Source organism: Doryrhamphus excisus, linkage group LG13 (genome assembly GCF_037039965.1).
Source record: "Doryrhamphus excisus strain RoL-2023G ecotype Guam linkage group LG13, RoL_Dexc_Guam_v1.1, whole genome shotgun sequence".
Classification (NCBI taxonomy): Eukaryota; Metazoa; Chordata; class Actinopteri; order Syngnathiformes; family Syngnathidae; genus Doryrhamphus; species Doryrhamphus excisus.
This window is the reverse complement of record NC_136369.1, coordinates 14,353,501-14,376,415: the sequence shown is the minus strand read 5'-3', so window position 1 is coordinate 14,376,415 and position 22,915 is coordinate 14,353,501. Positions and strand designations below refer to the sequence as shown.

The window sequence follows — 22,915 nt, the reverse complement described above, 5'->3', positions numbered from 1 at the left end:
TCGCCAGAGTGAACATAGTCGTTGTGTTCATTTCACTAACCTCCTATTTCAGACAGTCTCCTCTCTGAGATGGCGCGTGTCCTCAGTATGATTTATGACTTTAATAAAACTGTATGTGTGTGTGTGTGTGTGTGTGTGTGTGGCTCAGGGCCACACTGTCCTTTACAATCAGTCCACACGCTCTCATTTCACCACCCCTCCCTCCTCCCTCTGTGGCCGACACGAGCTGCGAACATGCCAACGCACGTGCGTGTACGTGTGTTTAGGTGTGCATGTGACCTTGAGCGAGGTCGCCATCGTTCTCACTGCCACTGATTCTTCACCTCTAACTTCTCTTGGTTGCTCCTTGAAGGGACGTAGGGGCAAAAGCTAAATGAGCGCTACGTCTTCGTGCGCGGTGAAACTGCGTGGACGTGTATAACGTGTGTAAGGTACTGTGTCACTTGATAATGTCCATTTTGGCTAAAGTTTAAAATGTATGTAACTTAAATGTATAGTGTTAATGTTGAACAACATAGGTACACAAGCAGTGTTTTAAAGACTTATTATAAAAGAGCAAGTTTGTTCATTGATAAACATGCATGTTCAAATGAAATAAAACCATTACCATTACACTTAAGTTGGGACATATACTCCATCAACGTGACAGCCATCGTAGCTTCCCTGTGGGACAAAAACAAGCTCCAAACAAACCACATTACTTGTTTGTTCTTAAAGACAAAATGTCACAAAAAAAAGTAACATTTGAAGTAGGTGGATAACTATAGTGAACTAGCTGCTGCCAGAGAGACAGCGAAGCCAGGCAAAATGTGTAAACAAAAATGATTAAATAGTCAAATTTCAATGCGAGTCAACTGTGAGTGACCACACACGCTGGGATCAGTCCACTTACACTGTGACAAACCGTCGTCAATTGTATCTTTCACTCTCACGATTCATCCCTGGGCACGTATTTTTATCCGGTCTCACATGTGTGAGTGGATGAAAAACTGACTCGCAATGTCTCATATTTTTGTCTGGAGCCCTGATAAAATACATATAAATATAAATCTCATGAACATTAATAAATAATATAATGTGTAATAAAAATGCAATCCTAATTAAAGTGGTAATTAGGCAAGGTCATAAAAAAAAACACTCAAACTCAAAAAAAGTCACATAAAGAATGTGTTGGCCATCGCTTATATTTGACTTACATAGCATCATCTATAAATAAGCATCATTTTACAGCAAAAATATATAATACTGCCAGCATAAAAAAGTCAAAATACATTTTTGTACAGAAAAAACAAGACATAAATAAATAAATAACTAAGGGGTGTCCAAAGAGCGGCTTTGGTGCCATTTGTGGCCAGCAGCAAAAGTTGAAGAGAGAGCAAAAATACACAATGCAATGACAACAAGTTGAAATGTTATTACTAATAATTACGTAACACTAATGAAATTAATATGCTTGGTCTCTTAAAACAAAGCAGGCTGATTTTCTTTCTATTAACTTTTTAGCATACAATAACAAGTAGCAAAACGGACTCCACACGCTTTCATTTTTTAAAATGTATGTGGCCATCGGTGGAAAAAGTTTGGACACCCCTCAATCAAACTAGTTTGTCTGAAGAACTCCATTCATAATAATACAATTTCATTTATAAGCGCCTTCTAAAAGCCCTAAGGACACATGATTGAGATTAAAAACCAGATGAACAAGTCACAGTGAGTATAGAGTCTTGAACGTATGCATTTTTGACAACATATAGCACATAAGTTATCTAAAATACATAACAGCGACAGGAATAACGTTACAGTAGAAACGGCACATCAGTGATTCTCAGCCACATTTAAGACAATCGGAAAAGAAGTTGGCATTTTTTTTTATATATCGTGCTAACAAAGAGAACGGCCATCCAGGAAGTTATGTTGCATTTACAGAATGACGTCTGTTTAAAGTGTTTAAATGATGCACGGTGACTTAAGGAAACAAGAAAGGTGAATTGGAAATACTAAAGCTCCACATAAGATACTGCTATTTTCTAAAAAAAAAAATCTATGTTTAAACTGTATATATGCTTCACTTACTTCAGTGGACTTAATGACATGAGATATAATGGATCTGAGATAGTCATTTTTAACTGTTTTTTAACTGTATTTTAGCTGTGATACCTTTTTGGCCGCTGCAATCCATCCATCTTAAAGTTGTGTGTCAGTGAACGTGGCGTGCTCCTTCTTCACACAGCTTAGAGCCTTGATAGCGTCTGCAAAGTCTTCCTCCACATACTGAAAGAACAACAGCATTACTTCCGTCTGTCTGTGTGTATACGTATCTATCTATAGCTTACCAGTCCAGGGTTGTCCCAGCAGCCGTCGTCCATCAGAGCCTTCTTGTCAATGAGCTGACTGAGGCTGTGGTGTAAGGGATGATGGGAGTAGGCCTGCGTCAGGTCACTTTGGCTGGGGACTCTCAGGACAGACATGGGGCTGAATGGAGAGCCACCACCCACTATCTTGGTGTCGGAAAGGCCCTGAAATGCACGTCTGACTTTAGATTGTGTTATTGTTACTGTTATTGTTATTCATGTAACAGATCTAATATAATAGAAAAAGTAAAAACAAATGTACGACACACACTTACCAACCACAGCATGAACACATTCAATAACAAAAACCCAAGCGGCCAATCCCAACAACATAAGAGGCAAAAAGAAATGATGACGCAACTACCCACTAATGCAGTGGTTCACAACCTTTTTTTGGGGATGACCTTATTTTATGAAAAGTGGATGAGACATTTTTAATGAGCTTGTTGGGTATTTTTGGAGGCAAAAAGGGATGTGACCATTTCTGAGGCTGGTGACGTCATAATTGAAGCATCCGTTGTGAAGATGACTTGCAGATGTGAGTACAAACCTTGAAGTCAGGTCTCCTGTACGAGTCTGGGCTGTAGGTTCTTGTTGACACTCACACATAAAAGCATGCACACGTACACAAATACGGCAAACATGCTCAGTGCACAGTACCTCAGTGTACACAGTGTAGCTTTTAAGCGTAACGTTGTTGATTTCGACACAGTCTGCGACTGTGTCAAACTGCAGGGAGGGGGGAAACAATGACACTTAGAAAGGGGGGGCATGGTAGTGGGAGGAATCTTACTGTGAGACGATCGCGATGAAGCACAGAGCCAGAATGATGTTTAGAACACAAGTCAGGACAAGGCCTCTGAGAGACACACAGAGGAGGAGAAGATGAATCATGAAGCAGGGAGGAGGAGAAGGGTGGAGGAGAAGAATAAAGTCACGAAATTGGAATTACAGCCAATGAATAAACATTAATTACGAGTCGGACAGTGAGGAAACAATGCTAAAAATGCTGCTGTGTTTGGTGTGTGTACAAAGTAATCACTGAAGGCACACCATTATGTTATTTCTATGTCAGTAAGTACACTAATGAACTAAATAAACATTGTTTAGTATATATTTTTAGTCTTTTAATATATTTATTCAACCATGGAACATTGATGGAATTAAGTTACTAAGTGGTATTATTTAAAGATATTTTACAGAGCTTTCTTTAGGGTCTTTGGGGGTATGCAATGTATAAATTCTAAAAATATAGAATATAGAAATGTAAATTGTACATAAACATTTAAACATTTTTAAAAAATAAATCCATCCATCCATATGCTGTGCTGCTTATCCACATTCAGGCTATGGGGGTATGCTGGAGCCCTGGACCCATATAGACAAACAACCATTCACAAACAACATTCATATTTATCATATTCTAAATATACTACTATATATATAATATATATATGTATATATAATATATACTATATACTACTAACTGAAATAAATGAATTTTAAAAATTATACTACATAATACATGTAATAGATATTACATTTTTAAAAATTGCTTCCTGTACATTTTTTAATAAAAATCTTCATATAAAAATAGAATATATATATATATATATATATATATATATATATATATATATATATAATATTCATTCATTCATTTTCGACCGCTTTTCCTCACAAGGGTCGCGGGGGTGCTGGAGCCTATCCCAGCTGTCTTCGGGTGAGAGGCGGGGTACTCCCTGGACTGGTGGCCAGCCAATCACAGGGCACATATAGACAAACAACCATTCACACTCACATTCATACCTATGGACAATTTGGAGTCGCCAATTAACCTAGCATGTTTTTGGAATGTGGGAGGAAACCGGAGAACCTGGAGAAAACCCACGCATGCACAGGCAAATGAGATGTAAATGAATTACTTACATACATTTAATAAATTTATCTTCATAAATTGTATTTATATTAATATAATATACACTCATGGAAAAAATGATTAGACCAGCCTTGTTTCTTCAATTTTGTGTTAATTTTAATGGCTGATATCCACTACAACATTCTACCTGAAAAATACGACAATATGGAATGCCTAAAAGCAGGTTTTTGCAGTAAAATGCCATCACTAGTGATTAAATTATTAGATGTATGCTCTTAAATTACACTCTTATGAGCTATTTTTGTCGTCATTATTATATTTGTAAAAACAAAGATATGTCAGGCATTAAAGTGAAAAATTTAATGAAGAAACACGGCTGTTTTTTTCCATGACTGTATATTTTAAGTATGTGTATATATAAAAAATTATTTCATGACAAACAGGAACTTAATGTATTTATCTCACCGAGTACGTCTCGCCACCAGCCTTCCTGCTCTTCTGAAGCATGACCAGTGGAGGGCGCTCTCTGGCTGATGGATTCTTCCTCAAAGCTCTGGAAACCATGAATTAAAAAAATATTTCCACAGTATTGTTCAACTTGATAGGAAGTGTACTTACTAAAACAAATATTATAGACAATACTTCCATGCTGTACACCATATTTAGCTATATTAGGATGCCATGAAAATACCTTTGCAGCAGGAGTCCCAACATGATGGCTAACAGGAAGAGACCCAGCAGCGCCAACAGCAGAATGAACCACAGCTCAGTGTAAATTGGGGCTGCCGACATGCTCACTCCCTCTTTGCCCATCTCCTCTGGATCAGTAGGACCTGTAAGTGCAACATTACATGGATTATAAGAGGTCCTGTTATACTTTTGTTCATAGATGTTTCTTTTCTTTTAGACTTTCTTAGACTTTTACCTAGACCCACAGCAGGACTGTATCTCACAGTGGGAGTGATGGCACTGCCACTGTCTGTGGTACATGTCACCTGAAATGATAGCACTAAGGAGGACGGAGAGAGAATCACATTGAAAGTAGCTGCGTGTAGCAGTGTGGTGAGCAGGATTATGAGTGTGTGTGCGCTCACTTTTCTGTGACGTGCGTACAACATGAAGGTAACTGTAGAAGCCACTATAGATCCTGAGCTGGCTCTCAGTAACAGTATACTCCTTCAGGTAGCCATTTAGGGAGAAGGACCCGGTCCAGTCCAGCCATATGACCGTCAGGTTGCTGCCCACAGATAAGGGTGAGACGTACTGTGGTGCTATGAGAACAAAACACATATATATTTAAACAAAATGTGGACATGAAGTAAGATGATGCAGGGATGGAGCTGACCTTCAGTGAGCGTGACGACGGCAGTCCAGTTGGAGGCGGTGCTTCCCATGTTGTTGAAGCAGGCCACTCTCAGCTCATAGGTGGAATAAGGCTGCAGACCTACACCGTGGAGGATACTCACAATAAAAACACAATACTCAAGGCCTGCTAAAAGATGTCTCTGATATTTTGCCCCAATTTGGAGAAAATTACATATAAAAGCCTTATTGCACCCTAAATGAGCATTCTTAGTGATGCAACATCCGAAGTGTAAATAATATGCTGTCAGGCGAGTGTATGAACTGTCCAGCACTTTTTGTACTACTACTACTATTACTACTACTTCAATAGACTTCTACACCACTATATACATCTGTGTAATACTTTGTTTTTATACTCAGTATAGTTACTCCAGACCCCCATTCACTGTGCAATATCTGATCAACCTCCATGTGCAATATTAAGAGTTCTAAATGCAATATACTAAGTTCTATGTGAAGTATTTCCATAATGCCTCATATTAACTCACTAACAGGATCTCAGTGTATAGACTGGTCATATATATCATCTGGTTTCATATTATCTACATACTGTATTGTATATAACTCTGGGAAAAACTGTTGATTTTGTTAATACTTGGGTTGTTTATATTGTTTATTTTTCTATATTGTGTATTTTGTACTGCTTAACTGACTCTGTACTCTTGCTGCTGTGCAATACAAATTTCCCCACTGAGGGACGAATAAAGGCATATCTTAATCTTAATCTTATCATGTCAACTTGAAGCCATGTATGAATATGACTGCATATACTGCATCGGTCATTGCATTATGCTCACATAAGTGCCAGTAATTAAGGCTTTGATGCTAGCAATATTGTTTTATTGATAAAAATGACTTCCCAGTACTTTCTCTGGATGTTAGTTACCGAGCATTTACCTTTGCAGAACTGTCATCACATAAAAGCATGACAGTAGCCAGTCATGATATGATATTTAGTATTTGGTAACTCTAACTGCATTGTGTATGTCCTAATATAAAGTAACCTGTCACATTGTAGCTCCGCCTTTTGCCGAAGAATCTAATTTCCGCTGGTCCAGTAACACAAGGGTGGTGCACAGGCTGCGGGGGCTGCGGGCAGGCTGTTCTGAGATGGAGCTCACAGCTGGACACAGGTGAGGTGAGGTAGGGGGGGGGGACGGTGAGATGACATCATTGATGCTTTACCTTTGTTTAAATGTGCACGTATAGGTTTTATTCCCCTCACCTCTCGATGATCCCATTGGGCTCCAGGGGCTCCATCCACGCCAGCTGGGCTGAGCGAGAGGTACGCGTGATGGCACGAGGCGGCGACTGTCGTGATGGTGAGGCAGCCAGTGTGTGCAGCACGACTAGTGGTCCCTGGCTACAACACTGTCACACATTACTTCAATATGGTGTTGGAACTGAAAGGCAATTATTGCCAATATTGGTATCTATATCTGCAGTATATGTAAGCTGTCTTACATGTACTTAACTTGAAGTTATTAGTTATTCATTCATTCATTTTCTACCGCTTATCCTCACAAGGGTTGCAGGGGGGTGCTGGAGCCTATCCCAGCTGTCTTTGGGCGAGAGGTAGGGTACACCCTGAACTGGTGGCCAGCCAATCACAGGGCACATATAGACAAACAACCATTCACACTCACATTCATACCTATGGACAATTTGGAATTTTTAGTAGTTATTATACATTTAATCAAATGTATAATAACACCTTGGAGTCTGAGCGTATATCGACTCTGGCTGGATATTTGCGTCATGGCCAATTATGTAAGTTATACAATGAGGACATGTAGGTTGTGCAAGCGTACCTAATGTCATGGCCAGAGGGATGTTTGGCTCAAGTTAGGAAAGTTAGGAGAGTAAAAAGCGATATCCGGGTATGTTTTAAAGGCCTACTCCCTGGTTGCATGTTATTACCTGATAACAGGTGCAGGCCTCCACTCCAACCCTGTACCGCGTGTAAGGCTGTAAACCATGAAGTGTCTGCTGATGAGATGTGCCCTCTGAGAGCTACCAAAAAGCAGTACAGAGTTTGCGTTAATTCCACTTTGGGGGCTTCACACTACTAAGAAAGTAAAAGTGGAAAAGTGGAAAAGAGTGAGAGTTTCTTTACCAGAGTGACGTCGTCGTTGCGGTCAAGAGAGAAGATGCGGTAAAGGCTGACGATGCCATTGGGCCGGGCCGGAGAGTGCATTTCCACCACCGCCGTGGTTGCGGAGACACGCAGGAAAGTGGGCGGAGCGACACCATCGGGTGAGGCGGGTCCAGTTGTCCCGCTAACCCACTGGCTAGGAGAGCGGCCGGCTGAGTTCACGGCCCACAGCTGATAGTCAGGATTGGACATGCAGAACATATAGCATTAGGATTTCACACGCATGTTATAAGCTGTTAATGAAAGTGTCTCTTCATTAGCGGGCCTACAACAGGATATAAGTCGATTTATTGGATCATCCATCAAAACTAGCATCGGGCATGAGAGCGAAACCTTTTCACCATGCAAAGCAACACTAACATATCTGCATGACAATTACTTTTCACCTTCATCAAGGAGTTACTCACACAGTAATCTTATTTGTGTGCTTGTGGTGGCTGTAATTAAAGGGTGTACACAGCGCAGGGTCACGCAGGGTGTAGATTTGCATGTGTAAGTCATCTGTAGCCTGTCACAAGTAGTCCACCAGGCAGATGGATGGGTCTGAACTGTGTGTGTGTCTGTGTGTGCGCTGTTTGCAGGCCCAAAATGGTGAGGCTGGAGCGCGTATGCATGCGTGTGCATCATGTTAAGAGTTGAATTAACCTCAATAATAGTCAATTAGGATGTGATCAATCAGAGTGATTGATCTAAGTGACAGCACAGATGGACTGAGGAGGTGAAATAGAAGATGGAGAGACAGAGAATGAGGAGGACATGAGGAAAAATGGCCGAATAGAAAGGCGGGGCACTGAGAGAAGTTGTTATGTATTATGTACCATAGATAAGATAATGATGCTGAATAATATAATAATTCTATATATATAATAAGACAAAAACACTGTCAATAAGTAAAAAAGTAGTACCCTCTTTATAAAGCTGCAACAACAGCATTCATTCATTTTCTACCGCTTATCCTCATGCATGCTGGAGCCTATCCCAGCTGTCTTCTAGCAAGAGGCGGGGTACACACTGAACTGGTGGCCAGCCAATCACAGGGCACATATAGACAAACAACCATTCACACTCACATTCATACCTATGGACAATTTGGAGTTGCCAATTAACCTAGCATGTTTTTGGAATGTGGGAGGAAACCGGAGTACCCGGAGAAACCCCACGCATGCACGGAGAGAACATGCAAACTCCACACAGAGATGGCCGAGGGCGGAATTGAACTCGGGTCTCTGAGCTGTGAGGCAACAACAGCATTACAACAAAAATAAAACCTTTTGTCTAAATATATATACGCTTCAAATCATTGACAACAGCGATCCACAAGTGCAATAAAAGCGCCTGTAGTTGTTACACCAAGGTAGATAATATAATTGCAGATAGGCATTAACCTTGAAATCTGAAATAAATTCAAAATGGGGCACGTTTGGCTATGAAAGCCCAGTCGGGACGTCATATAATAAAAAGGTTATAAAATATAAACTGGGATCTCCAGCGTGGTGTGATACTGCTTCCAGTTTCTCCACAAAGAAGTCAACCTAGCCATGAAAATGTCTGCTTCTTTTTAAAAGGGGATGACATAAGCTGATGTGATGTCCATTACTGAGGCCCTCATTTGACTCATTCAGTCGACAACGCACTTTTTGTACTACTCCTACTTATACTACTATTACTACTACTTCAATAGAATATTATCATGTCAACTTGAAGCCGTGTATGAATATGACTGCATATACTGCATCAGGCATTGCATTATGCTCCTATTAATGCCAGTAATTAAGGCTTTGATACTAGCAATATTGTTTTATTTATAAAAATGACTTCCCAGTACTTTCCCTGCATGTTAGTTACCGAGCATTTACCTTTCCAGAACTGTCATCACATAAAAGCACACTTCAATTCTTTGCCCAGCAACCATAATGCTCTCTGCACAAGACAGTGGAACAGTCAAAAAGTGATAAAAGTTTATGTCACATAGACGTAAGAAAGAGAAAAAGTTGCAAAGACAGAGATCACCTTCACCTTGATCCATTTGTCATCCTTAAATCATACACAGGCTCTTTACTGCTTTCACTGCTCTCTTGTTCTCTCTCCTCCTATTGGGCCGCCATTTGGCTTGTTAGACACAAAATAAAAATACACCACGTTTGCAGCCATGGCAACAAACGACTTCAAGGAACTTCCTGGGTAAAATTGAGTGTTTCTATTGGACCACGGGACCCCGGACGCCGTGGAAGTGCTGTGATAGGCGGACAGAACCACTTGGCGGGTGCATCTACTTGGGGTGAAGGGGCTAAGTTGTGTGAAAGTGTGCCGTAATTAAAAGCAGGCATAAAGCTGTCAATAGGAGCTTATGACCCAGTGTAATTAGCCTAATATGATTTCTCTCTCTGGCTGAGCTAAACTAAGCTGATGTATTGCCCTTGTGTATGCCTGAAACGCCAAGACAGAGACAGCAAGAGCCTGTAAACACAGCAGAACAAGATGAATACCCCGACACGCAGGGAAGTAGATTAAACTTGCCATTTACTTGTCAATTGTGAAAGAAATGATAGCTGAGTGAGTGACAATGAAGATGTGACAAAAAAAAAGAGATTTGCAGAATATAACCTGATGTTGTGGCGTACACGTGGCACACGTGGTGGACCCTTGTCAGTCCATGTGATCATGAACAACACAAACATGGCAACATGCCCCACATTCCCCCCCCTGTTGGAAAATCCCTAGGGGACATGTAGCGGTCACCATTAAAAGGTCTTTCCAATACAAGTGCTGTTACCAAGGGGACTAACGGCTAATTCGATTGGCTGGCCGGTAATCAGGAAGTGGGGTGCTCTGAGTGCGCCGTGATTAATGGCGCCGTTGCCCGCCCGTCATCTCCCAAAGCTCCTCCCTTCCCCTCCTTCCTCCTGTCATAAATTAGGACCCTCGTAAATAAAAACGGCACCACAATCAGGCAAACTCAATCAATTACACAGGTTCTCTGGCCTCGGCTCGTACGTCTGACAGGCAGGGATGCTAATGTTATTGTTGCTTCCAAAGGGCTCGCCTGTCAATTAACGCATCAACACAACAGGACGAATATGGAGCCTTCTATTTACCACCTGTCTGATTACTTGGCTCCGGCATTAGTGTGTGGATGACTCTATCAGTAGATTTGTGTGGGAGGATGTGATTAGACTTCAGTTTAAAGTAAAAAATTTATCTATCTCAAAAATGAAGTTTATTAGTATTATCATTTAAAAAGAGCACACAAAATAATACTATACCTGGTACTGATATGCAGTAAAAGGCAGGAGTCCCTCATCCTTGCAACTTGTGGATGAGTTACTGTACACAAGTGCTGCTGCATCACTTCTGTGCGTATCAACTGTGAGCTCCAGCCGGCGGTACACCTCATAATGTAGCTTCCAGCCATTTGGTTGAGCTGGAGGGGACCAGGTCAGCAGGAAGGTTGTCTGGTGGCCTGTGTAGGTATCTGGCTGCAGGTCCAACAGTGGTGCTGCCTGTCCAGCAGGTGGAGCCTCCGGCGTGAGAATGGACGACCAGTCGCTGGAGGAGCAACCCAGCGCTGTGCAAGCCTCTAACCTCACCTCGTACCTGCACACAGTTTTATATGGAGTGATCTGATATGGACTGATGTTAGGGCATTATCACATGTGTGATGACACCACTTCACGGTGATATGCATTTCATGCAGTCACTATGTACAGCTACACATGCTCCAAATGCTCAGTTTTCATGGACACTGTCAAAAACTTTTAATGGGGTTTTTCTGCTGTTTGTCAAAGTAGGTTATGTTTGGCAGAAAGAGCTGTCAATATGATACAGTACAGTTGATGGTAGCAGTTTGGGTAGTTGGGCCGATGGGCCTAATGTTGTGGTTGGTGAATGTATACTGCGACATTAAAAGCAAAACTTCAAATGTAAAACATAATTAACATTCAACAAAACTAATAGTAATTAAAACTGCAAGCAGTGATGAGCGGGCTCGAGCACCTTGACGCGCTCGGGGGTACGTGCGAGTCAGGGGTACGCGCACAAGCGGATGGGCGCGCGGACACGTCGTACAAAAAACCGGGGTGATCGAATAAGTCGTAAGGGAGTTACGGGACTTACAATTTTCTACCAGGAGGGGGCGACACCGGTGACAAGGCAGGTATGCGGTCACGTCCCGTCTGACGCCCCAAACCTCCATAAAAAAAAATTGCGACGATCGGACCGTGCAGGAGGTACTCGTGGCGCCTACTTCTGGCCCGAAAATCGCCGACGGCATCAAAAATGGCCGACTTCCTGTTGGTTTTGCAATATGGGTTCTTGAGACTTTTTGGTGCGTCCTGTCATGATAGACGTCTCCACCAAGTTTCAAGACGATCGGTGAAACTGGTGGCAGGGGCTAATTTTTTTTTAAATTTCAAAGTGGCGCTAAAGAGTCAATTTTGGAACATTATATTTGAAACCCATAAAATATCAAATTTTTCGCCAGACCTGATGCGCTCACCAAATTTGGTGAGTTTTCGGGCATGTTAAGGCCCTCAAAATCGCGATCATTTTGGGAGATGAATAATAATAATAATAAACATTACGATTACAATAGGGCTTTCGCACTGTCAGTGCTCGAGCCCTAATTAACAACAGTTCAACAGCTGTGTGATTCAAGGCAAAGACCCCTAGATCCCATCATGGCTCTGAATATATGTGGTGATCCAGATCTTTCCTTTTTTTTTTTTTTTTTTTTGGAAAATGTAAAAATAATGTAAAAAAAATAAAAAAAAGTTAATAAGAACCTGCGGTATGGAGCGAGCCCACGCAGCGTGATGCGTCTCTCTGAGAAGACACTGTCCTCTGGCGTGTACACAGTGCTGCTCACACTGAGCTGGATGGGATCTCGGTGATATACTGTGTAACTAATAATGTCTCCATTAGGACGGGCGGGGATGTTCCACTCCACTTTCACCTAGATGGGACATTGAAAACACCATTCATTCTTAGAATGACCTTTAAACCTAAAAGGATACATACGCTAAGAGCCAATATGAGAACATTACAAATACGTTAAATAGAACCACAATGGTACACTAAAAGCAACTTTGGTAGGATTTTGAATATACAATAGTGTAGATCTCATTAGATTGTTAGGTGTACCTACGTAAAACAGTGGATGAGTGTATATCTTAATGTAGTGTTTACGTCTTCAAAAGCCCAACCTGACGAGGTCCCAGAGGTGACAACATGGGGGGGCCGACACCAGAAGGAGCCGCTGGGTGAGTCTTTGCTGTGGCTGAGGCGCTGCTCGCTGCCCCTCTGCTGTTGTTAGCGCAGACAAAGTAGCTGTACTCCACATTGGGCAAAAGAGTGAAGTCATGGTAGCGTGTCTCGGGGCCCACGTAGATTACTTCGCCATCTCTGCGGAGTTCATATGCTGTGATGACGCCGTTGGGGTTCTGTGGTGGTCCCCAGCTAACTTCTACTGACTCTGGACCAGTGACCTGGAGCAAATGGGTAATTGACAAGTTAGATTGCTGGCTAAAGTGCTGCGTTAAAATGCTAACATACCTTCAGAGTGGGGATAGGCATATCCGTAGGAGGAGCCTCCTCTGTCACAGTGGCTGTTGCTGCGCTGGCAGTGCAGCCACCACTGGTGCAAGCTAACAGTACGAGCTGGTAGGACGTGTGAGGATTCAGGTGTGGCAGCATTGTCTTCACGTCTGTCCCACGATAAGCCTCTTGGCTGTTCACTTTTAGAATATATTCAGTTACCTCCCCATTTTGGGTCGCTGGTTTACCCCAGGAAATGTTCATACTGTTGGATGTGATGGAGTCCACAGTGGGAACCCCTACAGTGGCAGGGGGGGCCTCTAAGGTGGTAATGTTAGTATGGGGGCTTGTGATGCATCCCTCAGATGTGCATGCTGTGATGGAATAGCTGTAGGAAACAGAAAAATAATCATTTTTATTCATACATATACAGTATACTGTGTAGTCATATGTATATAAAGTACATACAATATATAGATGTTACTGTATGAGAGTAGACCTTACCTATAGCTTGAAAAAGGAAGAAGATCTTTGTCAGTATAGTTGAGGACTGTTGGGTCAAAACTAAAGGAGAAGCTCACATTGTTTCTCTGGATCCTGTAAGACTGGAGCAACCCATTGGGTTCTAAAGGTGGAGTCCAGGATATCAACACTTCACTTGGTTGATCCTGAAGGTGGCTCACTGTTGGTGGGGCCAGGCCAAGAGGCGGGGCCTGTTTGGTTGTCACTGTTAGCCAGGGGCTGTGGGTGTGGCCAGCAGGGTTATGGGAACGTATGGCAAAGTTGTACTGAGTCCAGGGGCGCAATCCAGTCACCGTGTAGAAGAAAGTGTCATTTGTTTGTGGAGATGATTGTTTGAACAGCACCTGTTTGTGACAGTATTGTTGGTTCAGTGACCGTAAATGATAAGTCAAAGAAAGAATAACAGAACTTTCACAAACTTTTTCCCTTGCAGCATCTTGCTTGTTGCTTCTTCCACTCCACATCTGACTTCTTCCCAGTAAATAGTACTCCTCAATGGGCCCATTTGGTTGAGAGGGACGTCCCCAGGAAAGCAACACATGGTCTGACCCAATGGAAAGAGGTGTGGGAGAAGGCTGCAAGTCAGGTGGAGCAGCATCAGTGGTGACATGATGAGGTGGACCCCGTGTGCATCCTACTGATGTGCAAGCTTCAAGAGTTAGCGTGTATGTGGTCCATGGGTCCAAGCGTCGGAAAAGGAAGTGACGTGACAGACCACTGAACTCCAGGTTTCCCTCGCTGTACAAATTATACATCTGATGAGAAGGAGAACAGGAAGTCAAACGTCATATGACTTTGAGTATTTACGTATGAAGATGTTCAGTTTAAGGCATTCCATGTTACGCAAGGAAGACAGCCTGTTTAACTTGCATTGTATTATGTTAGCTGTTCTGTTATTACTGTGTATACCGTGATGGCTCCATTTGGAGAACTTGGTGGATCCCAGCTGAGCAGTAAGGACCTGCCCTGCTCTTTCTGCTCTACACTGAAGTTAGCCAGGCCAGCAGGAGAAGCCTCCATGGTCCTTATGCTGACCAATGGGCTGGACACACCGCCTGCATGGATGAGAGAAAAAAAAAAGAAGCATTTTACAGTCTGTGAAGGTTTGTATTCGTTATAAAGGCAATGTTTGAAATCAAACCTGCTTCATTTCTGGCTTCCACTAGTAGATCGTACTCACTGTAGGGCTCAAGGCCAAAGATTGTCGCTTCTCGGACTGAACCCTGAGAAAGTTAGATTAGAATTAAGAAAATGAAAACAGGAACTAACTAAATACGATGGAACGCGTAACCTGCAAATTAGTCACACAAAATATATAACAGGGGAACATAAAAAGTTTGTATAAATAATGTAAATAATAATAACAACAATAATAATAATAATGTAAATAATGTAACATGGGATTGGTGGTATCAACATGACAACTAAGAAGTGGCAGCTCCAGACTGGCACATAGCCGTCCCTTAAGGCTGCGGAGTGTTTATGTTACACATGCACATTCATTCCCAGCACAATAAACATACACACACTTCTCTCATACAAACAGAGAGGAGACAGTGCGTCTGCCAGTAGCTTCAGGCATTGGGACACAGACCAAAAAAGCTGGCACTCACCAAGACAGTGTGTGTACTGTGCATGCAACATCATTTACTAATTGATAAGAGACGCACTGTTGTTTGAAAAGGGATGACACGGTTGTCAGGGATGGAGGATGCCTTGCGGTTTTTAAATTAACATGTGAGCATGTATCTATGAACATTTATGAGAACAAATTACACTGTAGTATTTTTCTTTTTTTTTAGTTGAGTCTGCATTTTTAAAATTCAGAAGTAAACATATGTAAAGAGATTAGCGGGTTGGGATCCAAATGGCTCAAATTCAAACCGGAATCAAAGGAAAAGAGCCAGACAAATCAGCGTGGCGTGGCACCAAGGATGAACTGCTTGAACAATAAGCCAAATGCATGTCTTGACTGTGTACATGTCTGCGAGCCAACGTGTTTGTCATACACACTAAAATAGGATTAATAAGTCCCTGGATACCTAGACACGAGCTAAATCCTCCTGCAAATCACGCAACTTTGTTGTGAAGAGGAGGAAAGAGGGCCAAGACTTGAAATAAAAAAAACCCAAAGCGTACAAGTAATGATAGAGAGGGCAGAGAATTTAGGTAGAGTGATGCAAAAGGTGAGTAGGTACAAAACAGATGAAGCAGATAAAAAGAGGACTGGCATAAAGAGGAAGGGAGAGAGACATTGAAAGACTGAGCAGATCAGAGGTGAGGAAAGAAGAGATAGATGTTGCAAAAGGGAGAGACGGATTAAGTGAGCGCGAATGAGAGATCTCTCTACCTTAAAAGCCAGTGAAATATGTGAGGCATGTGGCCTATAAAGCGCTTAACATATGCACATTGTCAATAGCAGCATCTGGCACTGGCAGCTTTTATAGGAGCGCCGAGACTCTGCTACACGCCTCTAGATGGCAATACATTCAAACACTTTATCGCTGGAACGCACCACAGTAACAGCCCCCTCGCTGCACACACACACACACACACACACACACAGGCATGCACACAAGCGCTATGAAAATGAGCACATCAGCCTGCTAACTGCACACACACACACACACACACACACACACACACACACACACACACACAGGCTGTAATCAAACGCTCAAGCATGGAAGCACTCTACTATTACATTCTATTAACAGCCCCCTTAATAACACTTTCTTCCTAATACACAAGGAAAAAAAGAAACTAACAAGATGAGGCAACACACAGTTATAGCAGCAGAATAAATTGATGACACATTAATCTCTGCTGTGAAGGACAACACAAAGGTGGTCCCATCCGATCCGAAATGTATTACAGTACCTCATGTACACAATACTATGGAAACTCTAAATTCAAAATCCTGTGAAGTTAAAGTCCATCGAGGATCTCAAGTGACTTTTTTGCTTTTTATTTGGCTTTTTTTGTGATGCCACCACATAAGGGCACCAGTGATGGCAAAGCATATCATGACAACCAAAGCATTAATGCTATGCTCCCTCCATAAGCTACAACTGGTTCAGAACTCTGCTTCCCGGAACCCCCTCATCCCACCAGAACCCCCTCATCCCACCACATCACCCCCATCCTGCAGCAACTTCTGTACACCTATAAGTCCATCCATAACCTTGCCCCCCCGTTACCTCTCTGACCTCGTCCACATTCTCAAGCCATCCCATTCCCTCAGATCTTCCTCGTCCCTCCATCTCACTGTACCCTCTGCACGTCTTAGCACTATGGGGAGCAGAGCTTTCAGACGCTCTGCTCCCCAACTCTGGAACTCATTGCCACCAGACCTCCGTAACTCTGCCACCCTTCCCATCTTTAAATCCAAACTCAAAACTCATCTGTTCAAACTTGCCTATTCTCTTTAACTGCTTCACACCCCCCCCCCTATTTATTGTATGTTCTCTTTCATCTTGTATTTTATATTGGTGTTTTTACCTTGGGTGTCCTGAAAGGCGCTTTTAAATAAAATGTATTATTATAATTATTATTAATGTAACTTATTGTGCATAGGAATGTGCTAAGTGTGTCTCTGTCCTGGTTGCTCAGTACAATATGGCTAAATCGACAAGCATAATAAAAGCAATGTACCAACACTGGGCTTTCTCCCCCATCAGAACAAATTCCCGCTAACTAGGAAGCCAAAACTGAAGCTATAGTCTCTTATGCAAATTAGCCTTGCTGTTGGTTGTTGGACACATCTCTGTCCAGGCTGTTCAGTACAATATGGCTGAAATGACAATAAAGTGACCGTAACAAAAAAAAAAGAAAGAACATTCTCACCACATATGAACAATTCTTTATACACTTGCTGGTTAAGCATGCTAAAATGTTACATATTCCAGTTAAAGAAAGGTTTGATGACGGTGATGATTTGACCCTGTAACATATTATTTATATGTATTGTATTCTATGGGAGAAAGTGTTTTGAAATATGAATAAATCAGAGGTTGTGATTTTGTCCTGTCTGATCTGCAAATGTGTTATACTTTCTATAATTGTAAAAAAAAAAAAAAAGAAAATAGATCAGGCTTCATTTTGTGATATGAACAGAAATGTTAGGGTTAACCTGAATTCAATCCGCATGAGTACGTTTATGTGGGAATGATCACGTCCCCCAGTTAATCATGACAAAGGCAGGGGAAGTGGAAGGGACTGAGAGACGGAGGGAGTGGAGAAAGTGTAAACAAGGGAGAATGCATGACGTTGATGGAGAATGACGAGACGTTCATTGCGTCTTCCGTTTGATGCATAAAACAGAGGGACCTCATGTCCAAACCCATACAGGAGGGTCAAAGGTCTTCCTAAATGTGGGTGTGCATGTGCAGCCTAACATCTGCATGCATCTTGTTTTTGTATTAGTTTCCAGAAGAGTGTACAAGTGTACGTATCTGTGTGTGTGTGTGCATGATATTCAGGTGGAGAGGCATGGTGCAGCCGGGGGGAACAGTGTGTGATACTAATTAAGAGTAACCATGTGTATTTGTCAAAAGAATTATGCTGATTATCTCACAAAGGCCCCAGCACCGGGCCCTGCAGAGACACGGGGACAGAGCAGCATTAGCATATGGCCTCAACTCACACATGTACTTCTTTGTCTCTCTCACACACACACACACACACATACACACACACATGCACAGGTAGCGGAAAAGTGAGTGATCATACATGAGAGAACCGTGTCCGGTGACTGGTGTGCCTCAGGTTTGTCTATCTCCACATGCCACCTCTGCCCTCCCTGCTCCCTAATATTAAGTCCCGGAGAGATAACAAAGTGCCATGCTGGCGCGCCTCCTCGTGTGTGCTGTGCGGTGAAACACGCTATGATCATATTCCATTCAAGCAAAGTTCACTGCAGTTCAAGTCACTTCAGTCCTGCAGTCGGGTCTATTAGTGCAAGCTGTGGCCTGAGCGGTGCTGAGAGAGCTCTAATTGTTTTTGGAGCTTTCTGAGGTGAGCCAGAGCACCACACGCTGCTCTTTCGTGCCCCATGCCAAGCTGGCAAGCCTTCTTCATTTGTATGTGTGCACATGTGTGTGTGTGTGTGTACGTTTATTTGCCTAATTCAATGCTGCCGGAACAATTGTCCTGTGCCTGTTTGTAAATGCCCTGCGTGGGTGTTCCTGCTAGTCAGTGTGCGTTAGACAAACTCTGACACACAGACTTTCATGCGACACACACACACACACACACACACCGCTGGGCCCAAAGAGTGCCATTAGGCATGTGTTATGCGGGTGGCCAGCACAGAAGTAGAGAGGGACTGCAGGGGTCTGGGAAGAGGCACGGCCACTTCACACCGACAGCCATGATTAGCTTTGGCGGCTCCCAACCTCGAGAACAAAATATTTAGTGCGTACATTGTCATGTGACCGTGGCAGTTGTTTATGCCATGCGGCTAAAGAGCAGTCTGTTGACAAGAGAAGGATGGCATGATTCTAGCCACACGCTAACATAATACAATGGAAACTCATATGGCAATTTACCATAACAACAGAAAGAGTAACAATCAAACTGTTGCCATCTTTGATAACTTGATAAGAAAAAAAGTTAGATGAGAAGCGAGAAAAACATGCAAACACACCCCATCTGGGTTCCTAAAGGAGGAGTGGGCAAACAAATCAATTCCTTACATGTAGTAACTCTGATCAATTGTGTATGCAAACCACAAAACCAGAGTGCCTCCATGCCTGCATCAGACAAGGAGGACTACTCCAGACCAGACGACGCTCAAAAGTAGCAGCCACTTTAGAAAAAACAAACACACACAGACTCTCGTGCATTCACTCTCACACTCAACATTTCTTTTGAAGTGATGACCATCCTATCGCTGCTGCAGGACTCAACGGCCATTAGGACAAGTGGAGGGGGCAGCACGCTTGAATGGCGGAGCCGCTTCACACTAGACACACAATAATACACAACCTGTCATTACTGAGAGATAGGGAGAAAAGTCTAAAAACTCACTTGAGAAATTACCGCTTGCAAGAGTGTGAGGGAGATGGAAGGGGAGAAAGACGTAAACACTGTTATTTGGCACTGAGGTATAGAAAACCCACATGTAGCTTTAGAGATAGAGCTTTAGAGGGAGGAGTTGTGAAAACATGAGGAAATTCTAGTGGGGAGGAGAGTGAACTCGGCAGTCTGATTATTTGGCTGTTTATGCAAAATGTTGAGAGCCCTCCAATCAGAGATGGAGACCTCTAACGAAGAGGTTTGATAGGCCGGAGGGCCTAATGAACTCTGCAACCGACTCCTCTTATCTCGTCTTCCTCTCTTCACCTGGCTGTCCTCATCATCATTCTCCCCTCTTGTGTTGCTACCTATTCCCTTCAGTCCTTTGTGTCCCTGGCTTGTCGAAATACACCAAGGGCAAAAACTAGCCATTCCTGTTCCTGGAGCGAGCCTTGATCCTCGCCTGCTTCTGTGGCTCAGAAAAGCAAAGGCAGCAGCACAGACTTAGAGGGTTAAATGCAACATGTGAATGGAAGGCAATGCTGTTAAAAGGGTTTCACTCTTCTGTATTCTGGACATTGAACTCTTAGCTGGGTGGGGAGTGGCATCAAAAGAATAGGATATAATATAACTCTTACAGATTTTAAACACATTTTACATTTTGCACATGAGGAAACAATTACAGGCATACAGTGAACAGAATTATTTGAATTTGCAAAACATTTTCCTGATGGAAAATCAGTAACCATAAAAAATGAATTATGTTAAATTTGAAGCAGATAAAATAAATCCTACTCCGGTTTCCTCCCACATTCCAAAAAACATGCTAGGTTAATTGGCGACTCCAAATTGTCCATAGGTATGAATGTGAGTGTGAATGGTTGTTTGTCTATATGTGCCCTGTGATTGGCTGGCGACCAGTCCAGGGTGTACCCCGCCTCTCGCCCGAAGACAGCTGGGATAGGCTCCAGCACCCCCGCGACCCTCGTGAGGAAAAAGCGGTACAAAATGAATGAATGAATGAATAAAATAAATCCCTGAATATGTGGGGCAATACATGGGCCGTTCCACTACAGTCCCATAGGTGGCGGTAATGTGCATTGTAGTGTGGCCAGTTACCATACAAAGTAAGCTTTTTTCACTTCCGGATCTGCTGGGTCACAACCCTACCTGAACCTAAGACAACTAGTAAGACAAAAAATCTTGTGAAGTAGTAGTTTTATTCTGTCCATGGCTAAGGGTGTACAAAAAAAAAGTACAAAACTTGAACTCTTCTACTTTAAAATTGACAGTCAGTAGGATGACAGTCATAGCGATGTCACATAAAGTCACAAATAGTCATTCTTATGTATTCTTTTTTGGTAGATTTGCATGAAAAAGGCAGCATGCATTCTGTATGCTATGCTAAGCTAACTGGCTGCAACATATACTGCACACACACGCAGCCTATTGAAGTCAATCCATATGACAAAGTCCATGTCGTTTGACATGAAGTACTGCCACACTTTGTATTCATGTAGCACTTCAAGCCACGCTTATTTGTTTAACTACTAATAAAAGGCTGATACATCTTCCAAGTGTGTATGATTAAATACACACGTGCCATGTCTGAAAGCTCCCGTTGGCTTGAAACACAGTTGGCTGGCTGGCCCTCGCTCTCTGATGGGCCCTTAATGGTAAACTAACAGATTGTAAACATGCTGCTTGCTCTCTCTCTGACTCTGCTCCCCCCATCAATCTCTTCCTATTTTTTTTTCCTAATTCTTCTCTTCCATTTCCTGCTTTCTTCCACCTCTTCCTTCCCCCTTCCCTCGATCGCCATTTCCCTGTTTCCCTCCTTGCCATCCCTCCTTTTCTCTCCCCTGCCTTTCCTGGGGTGTTTTTTAAACAATGTGTCCTTCATGTACGGTTGGTTACAGGGCGTACAGAAGGACATCATTAGCGCTGGTGGTTAAGCTGTAATTTACACCATTACCGAGGTAGGGGCCATTTTTATTGCCTAGTAAATTTCAGCTCTGAAATATTTAGACCATATGGCTCAATTTGTGTAATAACCTTAATTTCCAAGCACCCTTCAGCTCCCTTCCGCACCGGCTGTTGTTGGCGGATGATGTGTGTGCATGCTTGCATGTGTGTGTGCATGGGGAGCACACACACACATGCGCGCGCGCACACACACACGCTGAGCCAGGTGCGTGGTGAAAACGTAAGCGCATACTCTTGCACTTAATCTCTAACATACACATTAAACAATGTCTTCCACACACTCATTCGTTCACATGGGGACACGCACACACACACGTATGTATGCATGCCGCAAGCAGATTAATAGGGTGTCAGCTTGTGTTTGGGTGAGGGAGCGTCAGGCGTCGGCCAGATGGTTCTCAGGGATGATGACTGTCAGGGGTCCTGCTCTGATCAATGGGATGTATTAATACGGCACACATAGAGTGAGAGACACACACACACCCTGATGCACAAACACATGAAAACAAAAATGGTACCTGTGCACACTGGAGTACAGAAAAGTGTGCACATATTCACATATGGGTGATTCTTCTGAAAGGGGTGCCAGAGAACGTACTGCCACTTCAGGGGCATGACGAACCGACTACAGTGATTTGCAGCCCTAACCAAATACAAATATACAGCAAACACATTGAACAAACAGGGAAACGTTGTGAAATAGACTACATGCAAATGACCTGACCTCCGCCTTGACACCCAATGTGAACTTCAGAGTATATGTTATTTCTCAGTTTGTTGTAAAAACAATAGAAAATAAAATAAGTGACATTGAGTAAATAAAAAAAAAGTTCTCCTCCCATTCCATGTGGAAGTGGTAATTTTTGGCCTCTTACTTTGCCCTTCTCCCCCACTCCATTTCACTGTATTTGGTAGTTTGCTATATGCTATGAGCGGCGGCCGCCTCTTATGTCCCTGCAGTGTCCTGTAGCCTGCACATCCGTGTTGCGCAATGTAGTGTAAACAAATAATTGTAAATGTTACAATAAGTGTGTTATGTCATGTCTTTAATTATTAAGGTCATTTTTATGCTGATTTTATTTACTCATTCAATGTGCAAATAAAGCA

General features: G+C 42.6%; 1 protein-coding gene across 1 annotated transcript in view; it reads right to left on the bottom strand.

The window, feature by feature from the left end:
* Positions 1-1,056: 1,056 nt before the first annotated feature.
* Positions 1,057-22,915, bottom strand: part of ush2a (Usher syndrome 2A (autosomal recessive, mild)) — a 153,944-nt gene continuing 132,085 nt past the window's right edge. Inside the window, exons 76-95 of the mRNA XM_078795872.1 lie at positions 14,946-15,027; positions 14,714-14,859; positions 14,224-14,559; positions 13,787-14,148; positions 13,301-13,670; positions 12,952-13,233; positions 12,532-12,701; positions 11,014-11,344; positions 7,712-7,921; positions 7,516-7,608; positions 6,821-6,966; positions 6,600-6,718; positions 5,576-5,674; positions 5,325-5,501; positions 5,156-5,239; positions 4,922-5,063; positions 4,696-4,783; positions 3,145-3,210; positions 2,334-2,516; positions 1,057-2,271 (exon numbers count right to left, since the gene is read on the bottom strand). Of these exons, the coding sequence (XP_078651998.1) occupies positions 2,185-2,271; positions 2,334-2,516; positions 3,145-3,210; positions 4,696-4,783; positions 4,922-5,063; positions 5,156-5,239; positions 5,325-5,501; positions 5,576-5,674; positions 6,600-6,718; positions 6,821-6,966; positions 7,516-7,608; positions 7,712-7,921; positions 11,014-11,344; positions 12,532-12,701; positions 12,952-13,233; positions 13,301-13,670; positions 13,787-14,148; positions 14,224-14,559; positions 14,714-14,859; positions 14,946-15,027 (3,573 nt within the window). The 3' untranslated portion in view covers positions 1,057-2,184. The remainder of the gene's footprint in view (positions 2,272-2,333; positions 2,517-3,144; positions 3,211-4,695; positions 4,784-4,921; positions 5,064-5,155; positions 5,240-5,324; positions 5,502-5,575; positions 5,675-6,599; positions 6,719-6,820; positions 6,967-7,515; positions 7,609-7,711; positions 7,922-11,013; positions 11,345-12,531; positions 12,702-12,951; positions 13,234-13,300; positions 13,671-13,786; positions 14,149-14,223; positions 14,560-14,713; positions 14,860-14,945; positions 15,028-22,915) is intronic.